A 12089-nucleotide genomic window follows, 5' to 3' on the forward strand; every position below is an offset into this window, starting at 1 on the left:
TGTGAGATTTTACAGGACAAACAGTATCAGATAAGATCAAACCTTAGGGATTACACAGACATTTTATGCATGCGAAAGGTCTATTAGCATATTCACGACAGAACAAAGTATTAAACATTTTCAGTGCTTTGAAAAATATACTTACTGAGTTAGAAAAACATATCTGAACATCTAGTAAAGTATAAAATATGTAGGTAATTTTAAATGAAAAACTCATTACTTTGGGCCGGGCGCGGTGGCTCCCGCCTGTAATCGCAGCACTTTGGGAGGCCGAGGCTGGCGGATCACGAGGTCAGGAGATGGAGACCATCCTGGCTAACATGGTGAAACCCTGTCTCTACTAAAAATACAAAACATTAGCCGGGCGTGGTGGCGGGTGCCTGTAGTCCCAGCTACTTGGGAGGCTGAGGCAGGAGAATGGCGTGAACGCGGGAGGCAGAGCTTGCAGTGAGCCAAGATCGTGCCACTGCACTCCAATCTGGGCAACAGAGCGGGACTCCATCTCAAAAAATAAATTAATTAATTAAATGAAATAAATAAAAAACTCATTACTTCAATTCCATAACAGACTTTACATTCATTTCACTTTATAACAATTACTCTTTTACCAATAATGTAATTATGTTGTTTTAAATAGTATTAAGATTTTATATAATGTTTAACAAAATTACATTACCTTTTTTACGTCTATCTAAAGAGATTTGGGAGATAATCAGTGAAATTTAACACAATAAAGTTTAAACCTTAGAACATTTTTTTAAAAATCTAAATTTTTATACTATCATACTTTGTTTTACAAAATGAAGACAAAAAAGTTTAGGAACCTTAAAATATTAACATTCTTGTGCATGAAAATTGCAGCTTTTATATAAATAAAATGTTGAGTCTTTTGTTAATCATAATTAAAGTTAACAAAAAATGAACATAATTTACAAATAATTTAAATATTCAGGATAAGCACCCTTGCAAATAAGAGTTTATTATGGAAATTCTAACAGACTTTTTACTGCTGATGACCTCATTGTGTTATTTGAATTAGTCTCCTGAGGCCAAAAGAAAAGGCTCATAACAATTTATAAATGAATCTTCCTCCCTTGTGTAACATTATGTGTCCCATTGAAACACTAATTTTCTACTACTTCTCTTGTTAAAATTAAGCCTTCGAGGGATCTTCATAGTTGATTATAAATATTAAATTTTGAAATAAAGTAGTTAGACATTGTACTTAGTACTCTTCTTTTGTTTTCTCTGTAAACCTACTTACTTTTTTAGTATGCAACTTAAATCAAAATCATGTGTTTATTTGATACCATAAGCACGGACTCTGTATACCATTAATCCAAAATCAGACAAAAACTTAAGCTAAGGTAGTTTGCTATTGGAAATCATGAAGATGGTGTGCTGGAAATTCCTAATGATTAGATGTGCTAAAATTTTGAGACTATGATGCAGTTAAGCACATGCTTTATTGAAGAAATCAGTATAGGGATTAGCATCATAATCAGTAAATAGGGTGGTGGTACTCATAGGAGAGGTCTTAGTGGCCTCTGCAAAATGCTTTCCAGGGAATCTGAATTTCCTGAATTATTCCATCACCCTTAGGTGTATAGTTTAACAATAAAAAGGATAGTTGTTCCACCTATATACTAATAGAATAAGACTAACATTCTATCAGGGTTCCATATGGAGGGTTGTCTTTCACACTCTGGGTAACCGGCTGTTAAGACAAGGTTTTCACTAATATGGTTGTCAAATGGTCAATCTCTTCACCTTCTCTGCATTGGGTTTCCTGTATTCCAAGCTAAATGTTCATTATGTAGCTTATTAAGTAATAGGAAAATAACAAAACTGTTGATGTGACCTTAACAGTTTAAATGAGATCACCTCTGATAATCTAGTTTACAAAAAGTGTTAGTAAAGTCTAGAAACTTTGATCTATGAATCATCCTCTTGGGCAGTTTTTAACAAGTGTAATGATTTGTAATTAATATCAAAATCTGGTATGTTTAAAAATGTAATACAAAATAATGTATTTATGCTGTATGGCTAAAAGGAATTAACAGTGAAATACTGAAAGTATAAAGATTTATTACCTAGGATATCTAATATGACTGTATTAAACAAAATATTTTTTTCTTTTAATAGCCAATTGGTGCTTTGAACCCAAAGAGAGCTGTGTTTTACGCAGAGCGTTATGAGACATGGGAAGATGATCAAAGCCCACCCTATCATTATAATACCCATTATTCAACAGCAACATCTACTTTATCCTGGCTTGTTCGAATTGTGAGTATCTTCATTGAGCTAGTTTGCCTTTGGTACCTTAAAATTTTTAACATAAGTAAATTAAATACAATTCAAATCAGTTGTAATTTGTTCTAAACAAAGATTAGAGACAAGTAAAGTAGAAATTAAAGATTCCAAAGTAGCAAAATACGAATTTTTTAATGAGTTGTCTCATTTGCAACATTGGATTAGAAAGTTAGTTATCTATTGCTAGGTATTATGAGCTTAAACCAAACCAGTTGTCCAGTTATAAAGGAGCCAAAATTGAGTACATACCTTTCTTTTTTTTTTCCCAGTGACAGGGGCTCTCACTCTGCCCCTGAGGCTAGAGTGCAGTAGTACTATCATAGCTCACAGCAGCCTTGAACTCCCAGGCTCAAAGGGTCTTCCTGCCTCAGCCTCCCAAGTAACTACTACAACAAGCACGTAACACCTTGCGTGGTTATTATTTTTTTTATTTTTTATTTTTTTGAGACAGACTCTCACTCTATCGCCCAGGCTGGAGTGCAACTGCGTGATCTCAGCTCTCTGCAATCTCTGCCTCCCGGGTCCAAGCGATTCTCCTCCCTCAGCCTCCAGAATAGTTGAGATTATAGGCGCCCACCACCACGCCTGGCTAATTTCTGTATTTTTAGTAGAGATGGGGTTTCGCCATGTTGCTCAAACTGGTCTTGAACTCCTGACCTCAGGTGACTGGCCCGCCTCAGCTTCCCAAAGTGCCGGGATTACAGGTGTGAGCCACCATGCCCGGCCCAGCTATTATTTTTAAACATGGCATCTCACTTTTTTCCCCATGCTGGTCTCTCACTTTTGTTCCCTGGGGCTTCAGTGATCCTCCTGCCTTACCTCCCAAAGCACTGGGATTACAGGTGTGAGCCACCACACCTAGCCCTGGAGTGCATTCTTAATACTCTCTGCCTCTTTTCTCACAAATGACGCACACTGGCACTTGCTCTCCCCCAGCCCTCTCATTCTTACTTCTTGGGCAGCATGTTCTACAACCAGTTTCCAAATATTTTGAAAACCTCTTTCTGTTACTTTTCTCTTTCTCCTAAGACATTAATATATTCAAGTCTCAATGATGTTTAAAAAAAAAAAGAAAGAAAAAAGCCTGCTGCCAGCCCCCGCCCACTCTGCAGTTCTTTCCCATCTCTCTCCCTGCATAGTCAGATTCCTGAAAGCACGACCTCTGCTGTCCTGCAATGCACTGTGGTACCTGTTGCCTCTACTTTATCACCTCCCATTCAGTCTTTAGCCTGGTTGATTTCAGTTCCACATCCATCACTTTACTGAATTGCTTTTGCAAAGGTCACATGTTATGCAGATAGAGCTTCCCATTTCTTACCTATCATGTCTCCTGAAGCATTTCACACCATTGCTAATCTTCTCTCCTTGAAATTTTCTTTCAACGTTCCTTTTACAATATCCTCTCCTGGTTTGCCTCCTGTCATCCTAACTGTTCTGCTCAGTCTCCAGCTCAGATTCTTTTTCCTTGATGTTCCTATTCCCCAGGATTTTTCTTTATATTTCAGCTGAGCTGTGTCATTCAGTTATAAGCTAGTGATTTCCAGCTTCTCTCTTCTTTGCAAACATTTCTCTTGTGTTCCTGACCTATATTTCCACGTGCCTGCTAGATATTTCTACCTGAATATCTCACAGTACCATAAGCAGCATTTCAATAAATGAACTCCTCATCTCCCTCATGAACCTGCTGTGGTTAAATGCCATGATTATTCACTCAGCTGCCCAATCTAGAAATTGGGAAGCTTTTTCCTAGATATTTTCTCTATTTTTCCAGCCTCTTACATCCAATCAGACATCCACAGATTCTACCAACTAAATATCTCTATCTCCTTTTCTCTATACTCTGGCACTTTCTTTAATTTAGGTTCCCATTCTCTCTCACCTAGATTATTGCAAAAGCTCTTAGCAAACCTCTTTTCCTTTATTCTTGCCTTCTCCATTCTGGTCTAGATAGGAGCACTGTAAGTGACTGAGGGGTACTGTAGAATGCTAAATTAAATCTCTTAATCAATAATTTTCCCCTTATTAAGATATACCTCAGACCACTCTATTGTATGAGGCTGATGTGCCCAAGAAACACATTGGTAAAGCAGAGTATATGAAACTGCATCTCCTGTCTTCAAAAATATTTTTTCCCTAAACCTAAATGACAGCTCTAGTTTGTAGATTTTCCTTAAACATTCTCTCCATTATGGGGAAAAAAATAACTTTCTACAGAAATTTAGTATGAATATATTTTAAGTAACTTGCAAGCCATTTATAAGTGACAAACTACAATTATTTTTGTTAAGAAAAATTTTGTCAGAATTATGATTCTGTTTGAGCATAGATCTTACCTCTTTCATAATTCTACAGCAGCATAAGAAGTAAAGGAAGTCTGGACTAACTAGTCTTTTGAGAAAACAAACCCAAATCTTATTTTTAAAACTAAACTCTGTAATGATAAACTAAAGGAAAAGACATAAAACTATTTTTAAACCAAAGTTATTAAATCAGTCTAATTTATCCAAACATTCACTTTAATTATGTGAACTTAGATTCTTTCATAAAAATGTTTCTGAGTTAGAATTTTCTTAAGAAATACTTTTTAAATCTGGTACTTTTAAAGTATAGAAGTTCTCTTTTTTAATTTTCTGTTAATTTTGAGAATATTATATTTATATCATTGCCTATTTATAAAGCAATCAGAACAGAGCATCTTTAGTTTCTGGGTGATAATAATAATTCCAGAGGTAGGAAAATACTTCACACTCACAAGAGACAAATGCTTTTCAAATTCCAGATACACAGACACATAGAGAGCTTATAACTTCCAACCGTCAGTTTCAGCCATAGGTCAAAACTAAACAAAGTTACAAAAATTGAGCAGTCAAGATCTCAAAAGAGCTGGTTTTCTTTATAATGGATATAAACTATGCTCTTAATTGATTTGAACTCACAAATAGGCAAACAGACAAGAATACAAAAAAACTAATTAATTAGATTCACTGATCACCAAATGATAAGACCATAAAACCAAAACTAAATGCTCAATCATTACTGCCACCAGTGGAAAATTACCCATTCGCTGTACAGAAACCAGAAACAAAAAAAAATCAGTAGAAGGAGCAAATATTAAAACCTAGAAAAAAAAAGTCACTGAAGTTCAAGTTTTGTTTGCTGCCTAGGGTCCACCCTGGAAACCAAGAAAAGCTGTAGCTGGGCTTAAGTAGCCCATGAGATACACTTCTTAAGCTACACAGTTAATCTGAGTTCATCAGGTTAGTCCACATGGAACTCTCGAAGGGACCAGCAAAACTGTTAGCAAAGGAAATTTTTAGAAAACATTGAAACTAGAGGTCCCGTCAGTGACAGTCATTGCCTTAGTGAGCCACCACCTGTAGGGCAGGTGGTGCAGGACACCTCTTTCAGGTACTTCGAGGATGAGAAAAAAAGTCAGGAGTCCTTTCTGAGAAAATGTTATCTACTGGGTTGTTTGGCGAATTAAATGAGAGTATATATACAATAGTATTTTGAAATACAAAAAGTGGTATTCACTGTTTTTTTACCTAATCAAGTTAGTCTGAAGCCAGATTTACAAGGCTCCTTCAAGTGTGACTCCATAAAAATACTTGTTATCAACAGCCTGATTTAAGTTAACCTCATCTATCCCTAATCAGCTAAACACTTTCCCAAATCATAACTCAGAATTTATCCTTAAGTTCATTTATTATTCCAGCGAAATGGAATTCAAACTTGAATCTATGCAAGGGCATGCCAGAATATTCTACACATTTATCCTACACATGTCCTTGTCTATAGCAGTGCTGCACAACAGAAATATAATGTAAACTACCATGTGACTTAAAATTTCTAGTAGCCACATTTATAAGTAAAAAAGAAACAGGTAAAATTAATTTTAATAAATATATTTGTTAATCTGCTATTTCCAAAATGTTATCATTTAAACATGTAACCAATATAAAAATGTAAAATGAGGCATTTTACATTTTACATTTTTGGAAGGAGGGTACTGAGTCTTTGAAATTCAGAGTGTATTTTATATTTACAGTGCATCTCAATTTGAACTAGCCACATTTCAAGTGCTCAATAGTGACATGTGGCTAGTGGCTACTGTATGGACAAACCTATAAAACTGCTTTTATGGGGACTCAGCCCAAATATCTTATGTCATGTGGTTATAAATAAAAGTATCAGTCTCATGGTTTACTAAGCGTTTAACCTAATGGTCCAGGAATCGTGATTTCCTCACTCTCATTCCAAAGAGTTCATGAAATAGAAAACACATTAAAATTTGGGTCACTAAGAATTTGTTCACAAAAATAAAATACAGATTAAAACAAGTGTCTGTCCTTTACCTTAGGCCTTTTAGATCTAAAGTCATTAAACTTGTTATTTGTTTCGGTGTACTTAGTATGACAAAAATAATAATTGCTTAAAAATGCTAAATATATACTTCATTACTTTAAATTAAAAATGTTATTTTAAACAAACTACCAGTGAAATCACTTGTCTACAATATGAGACTCTGAAAAGACTGTTTTCCTGACAACTGCCATTGGGCAAATCATGAATAAACTTATAGCAGCCTTTGGAGTTTCTTCAGATATTAATATTAAAAGACATATTTTACTTGGGATGTTTTTACTTTACATCTTACCGTAGTCATATAACATGTATACAAAAATAAATCTTTTTCCCTGACTTGCTGACCACTCAGTAACTGATTCGCCTTCCAAATTCAGTATCTTCAGCCCTCCTATTCAAAACTCGTTTGTCAAACGTTTCATAGTTTCCAAGGAAGTGATGTTTAGAATTTGAAACTTTCTGTGTAAATTATGGCTTGTTTTGAAAGCTTACCCTAAAGCCTCTTTAAACCATAATGTGTCTTGAAAAGTATATATGTATAGTAGAAACATTTTTGCACGTGTTGTAAGTAAAACCAAAAGATAGTGCTACTGAATAAAATATTGTTGTGTTTATCTTGAATTCTGCTGCATTAAGGACAATGCATATTTACTCAGAGAAAGATGAGAAATACTTAACCAAGAGCCTAGTGCATGCTAGGTACATAGGTTAATTAGTGAAAACTTTTGGAAAATTCTAAAAGACTCTTCTTAGTTCTTGGAAAAGAAATAGGAGAAAATAAACTTCTGGAATTAGACAAAGGCCAGTAGAAATAATGGTTCCTCCATCTGTTAGAATGTGACCTTGAATTTTCTCAGATATAAAAGGGGAATAATTACACCTACTCTGAAGGGTGATAGTAGGGATTCAGTTAACTTAGATAATACAGAGCCTGGCACAGAAAAATGCTTAGTAGCTGTTATTTTCCTTCCCTTTTTATTTTATTATACTTCCTATCACTTCAAATATACATCTTTTCTTTGCTATAGTTACGTTGCAGGCACTACCTATTACCCATAAATGAGGTTTGTTTTGGCTTTTAAATGGAATGAAGAGAAGGAAAAGAATAGAACTACAACAAGCAAAGGACATAAAAGATTATTATGAGATGACTAAGCAAAAATCATGTAAGACGGAAGAATGAAGAAGTTGAGTACAAGAGAAGAGGCGGCAGGGAAACAGCATTAGTTGCCCATGATGGAATTAGTTGATCTGTAATCATCCAAAAGCAAGAAAGACTGTTAGTGTCTTCAGACGGGACTAAGGGGTATGATAGAATACAGAAGGACAGGTACTTCCAGTGCAGGCCAGGTGAGTTAGTTTTCCATCACTGAAAAAGGATTGAAAGATATGAAATGATGTTGGAGTGGGTGTAATTAGAAGAAGAAAGTCTGCCATTGGCCATTTATATTGCAGGACCTAACCTGAACTTTTTAAAGCCTAATGAGTTCCAGAATTGCAATTTCTGAAATTACTGTTTAATATTTATTCATTTATACATTTTATCTCCCATGCCTGAAACTTTTCTAATATAATGGTAAAATGTCCAATCTATTGAAGTACACATGGAAAATGGCTCAGTTGACAGGTGGTAGGCAAATAAATATAAAAGTTATTCAAGCTTAATATAGCACCTGATCCTCTATGTTATTCAGACATGGGTCAAACGAAAAAGAAAGGCTTTGCATTGTGCCTTGAAGGTAAAAGGGAAACACATGGAAGAAAGCAATCTCTACGGTAATCAGAGCTTGGAAGATCAATACTTATAAACAAATAGGTTATCAATTTCTATTAGTACTCTACCACTGTAGCAACTGGAGGCCTTCAGGAATAATGAGAATATACATCAGTAATGTAGTATGTGACCCTAAAACAGTTGTTAATCAGATCTTTTTAAAAGCTACTTAAAACACTGAAATGTGGAATTCAATATTCTCTGCTTTTAGGTGCCACCAGCTTCATTCATAACTTTGTTACTAGAAATAAATATAATTCTTTAATTTCAGATTTCTTTTCACTAAGCCCATCTGTGCTATTCTTGGCATGTCTTTGTTAAGAGTTGAAAACTAGACAGGATTTTGTAATTTAGGTTGAGGTGGAGATCAGCTTTTAGCGGCTGATGGTAAGTACAGCTTTGCATGTATAAATGGGTTTTCACTCACATCTGTTTAATAGGTTAAAAAACCTAGAGACAAGCCTGATCCCTCTAAATTAATCTCTGCCTCACTACCTACGTGAAAATTAAATGCCTTCCATCAGCATCCTGCAATAACAAAGTGGGTTCTGAAGATACAACTGTTTGGTCAAACCTACTAGTAGTTAAGAACTGAAAAGAAAACCCGTATCTTACTCTCACCCACCATACTCCCATCTCCCAACAATACATTGTGTGTTTAGGTGTATTTGACAAACATTTATTAAGCATGATGAGCCGTGTGCTGTGCTTGGGGCTGAGGATAGAGAGGCAGATGAGGCCTTAGAGGAGCTGGCAGTCTGGTGGGAAGTCCGACAGCGAATACTTGGCATAGTGCATAAAGCTGGTAGTCATTTTTATAACTCTGTCAGGTAAGATACATCAGGCTTTCTCTATGTTATTTCATTTAATCTTATTTAATCCCATAATTCGTCCAAGGTATTGTCATTCCCAGTTTACACAGATGAAGGAATGGAGACAGTTTCTTGACACAGTTACTTGAGGTTAAGTAAGCTTGCCCAAGACAGAGAAATAGTTCCACCGAGATTCGAACTTAAATCTGTCATATTTCATTCAGTTTACCATTGCTACATCTAGAATTTTTATATCCTCATTTTAATTAATATAATTTAGTGACAGATTGTTTTCACTACCTTATTTTTGATAGTGAATTAAACATCTAAAAAGCAAATAAATTAGTGAAAGACTTGTCATATAATTTTTTTCTAACTTAATTTCACTAACATTTATTTATTTCTCATATCACTTAAAATCCTAAACAGCAATATGGACTTCTTAGATGCATATCTTATTTTCAGGTGAATCAATACTGTCCCCCTTACTTCTATATTGTTTTATCATTCTTGATCTTATCTCTTTCATCACCCTTTTCTCTCATCCAACACTGAACATAAAATAGTGGCAGCATATTACAAGTTTACAAAATCGATGACATCTGGCCATACTAAATTTCAGGGAAATATTGAGGAAGATCAGTATTTGTTGCCCTTTACCCCAACAGCCAGCCCTTAAGGTTAGTGGCAAGAGGGGGAGTTTAAGGGGACAGAGTATGTACCCCTTGTATGTTTAAAGTATGCAAAGGAATGAACAGAGATTACGTATTAAAAAAAAAGGACTAAAATATTTTGGAAAATGTCATGTAGGTTTCTTAGCATTATTGAACCTGGGAATGACATATCATTCATTCTAGACTTGAGAGAGAAGAATTAAAGCAGGGAAAAGGAAATATGTATCTATCTTTGCTATAATTGTAGTTAAGAAATCCTTAGCAAGAATGAATGTTATTCAATCCTTTTAAACTTGGAAGCAAATTTAATGACATCAAAAACATAAGAACAACCTAAGAACTCCCAGCAAGAGAACTCCCAACTTAAGAATTACAGAAAAAGCATTAAAATTAAATGCATTAGGACATTGCAATAAAGTTATTCCTAGATTTTCTGCCATAGGGACATGTGCTGGATGGCAGTCACTGTGTTATCCAAAGATAATAGTCACAGAATACAAAAAAGTCTGATTTATCTACTGTCATTTGTACTTACTTTATTCTTCATTCAACAGATTATATATCGAGCAACTTCTACGTACCCGGAGTTGTTCTAAGTGTTGGAGATAAAAAAATGAATAAGATACCTACGGAACCTACTCATAGTGAGGAATATAGACAGATTAACAATCACTTAAAACCAGTGTGATAAATGTTTCAGTGCTGTTTGAGGAAATACAGGTTGCAATTTGAGCACACTGGAGATCCGCGGTAGCGCAAGGAAAGTTTTTCAGGAGAAAATGACATCATGGCTGAGTCTTAAAGCATGAAAAGAACTTAGCCAGGTCAGAATAGTGAAATAAATGGGTAAGTTTGTACCCAGCCTAGGGAACATCACATACAAAGGACAAGAGGTGAGAGTAGTGTGGCAAGATTTTAGAATGTGAAGAGAGGAATGGTGAGATATAAGAGTTAAGCAGGTTCCAGATCATTCAGGTTCTTGTAAAACAAATTAGGTAGTTTTAGACTTTCTCCTAATCACTCCCAAGAGCTATTGAAGGTTTTTAAGCAGGGATTTGCATTTTAAAAACATCATCAGACCATAAGGTGGTACTAATACTTTCGTAGTCTTTCACAGGTAATTTAAGATGGATATTCTGTACCTAATTCCACACTGCAGTGATCAATATCAGAGTGATTTTTCTTATTGCAATGTTAGTGTATATATATATAGCCTTAATTTTTAGAAAGAAAGATCCAACTTATGAATTGTCACTAATGCAAAATTATTTCTCAGAAAATCATAGAGGACTGGAACCCCAACATTTCACAGATCAGAAGACCAGAAGTGAAATGACTTGCCAGAGTTGCAGACTGGCAACTGCTGCCTTGGCCTAGTCAAGCCCAGACAGGCATCTCCTACTGCCTTAATTTGGGGGCATCTTTCTAGGACCCTGTTATGCTTCTACGTCTTGAGGGTTTTAAAGATAGCCATGTTTCACACAGGAACAAGGGCAGCTGTGTTTAGAGGGGTCAAATTTCTGATTCTGTTTTTTGCTTAGGAACCTTTCACAACCTTCTTCCTCAATGCAAATGATGGAAAATTTGATCATCCAGATCGAACCTTCTCGTCCGTTGCAAGGTCTTGGAGAACTAGTCAGAGAGATACTTCTGATGTAAAGGTAGGCTCTTTTATTTGTTGATATTCGTTAAGTTTCAAAATATATGGAAATTTTGATTTTTTAAGTGGGTATGTATAAGATGTTTTATATTGCAGCTTTGTTCCATCATATTAAAATTATATGGTACATGTAACCTTAAAGGAAATAATTTTGAACATTACAGAAAATAAACTGAAATTTATTTTATATTATTACTCAGTGAAGGTGTTTTCGTTATTTCAAAAAATTCCTATCTAATTTAGATCGAATAATCAGGAGATGTGAAAAGCCTATAAATTGCCTTTCCTGCTGTTAGCTCAATATTTGGTCCATTCCATAAAACACAGCAGGAATTGGATTTGACCTTAATGTGTCATATTGTTATAGCTTGCCTGGCTTGGGGTTTGCATAGCCTGGGGCAATTAATAAAGCATTAATGACAAGACCCATTTAAAATGTAGGCTTTTCTATATAGCCTTAGCTTTTACTTGACTGTGCCTGGGGATACTAT

General features: G+C 35.2%; 1 protein-coding gene across 4 annotated transcripts in view; it reads left to right on the forward strand.

The window, feature by feature from the left end:
• The window catches only part of NBEA (neurobeachin), a 731202-nt gene that overhangs the window by 626486 nt on the left and 92627 nt on the right, over positions 1–12089 (forward strand). For all 4 annotated transcript variants that reach the window (XM_073013351.1, XM_073013354.1, XM_073013348.1 and 1 more), the window contains 2 exons: positions 2146–2286; positions 11480–11599. In XM_073013351.1, the coding sequence (XP_072869452.1) occupies positions 2146–2286; positions 11480–11599 (261 nt within the window). The remainder of the gene's footprint in view (positions 1–2145; positions 2287–11479; positions 11600–12089) is intronic.

Source organism: Chlorocebus sabaeus, chromosome 3, assembly GCF_047675955.1.
Source record: "Chlorocebus sabaeus isolate Y175 chromosome 3, mChlSab1.0.hap1, whole genome shotgun sequence".
Taxonomy (NCBI): Eukaryota; Metazoa; Chordata; class Mammalia; order Primates; family Cercopithecidae; genus Chlorocebus; species Chlorocebus sabaeus.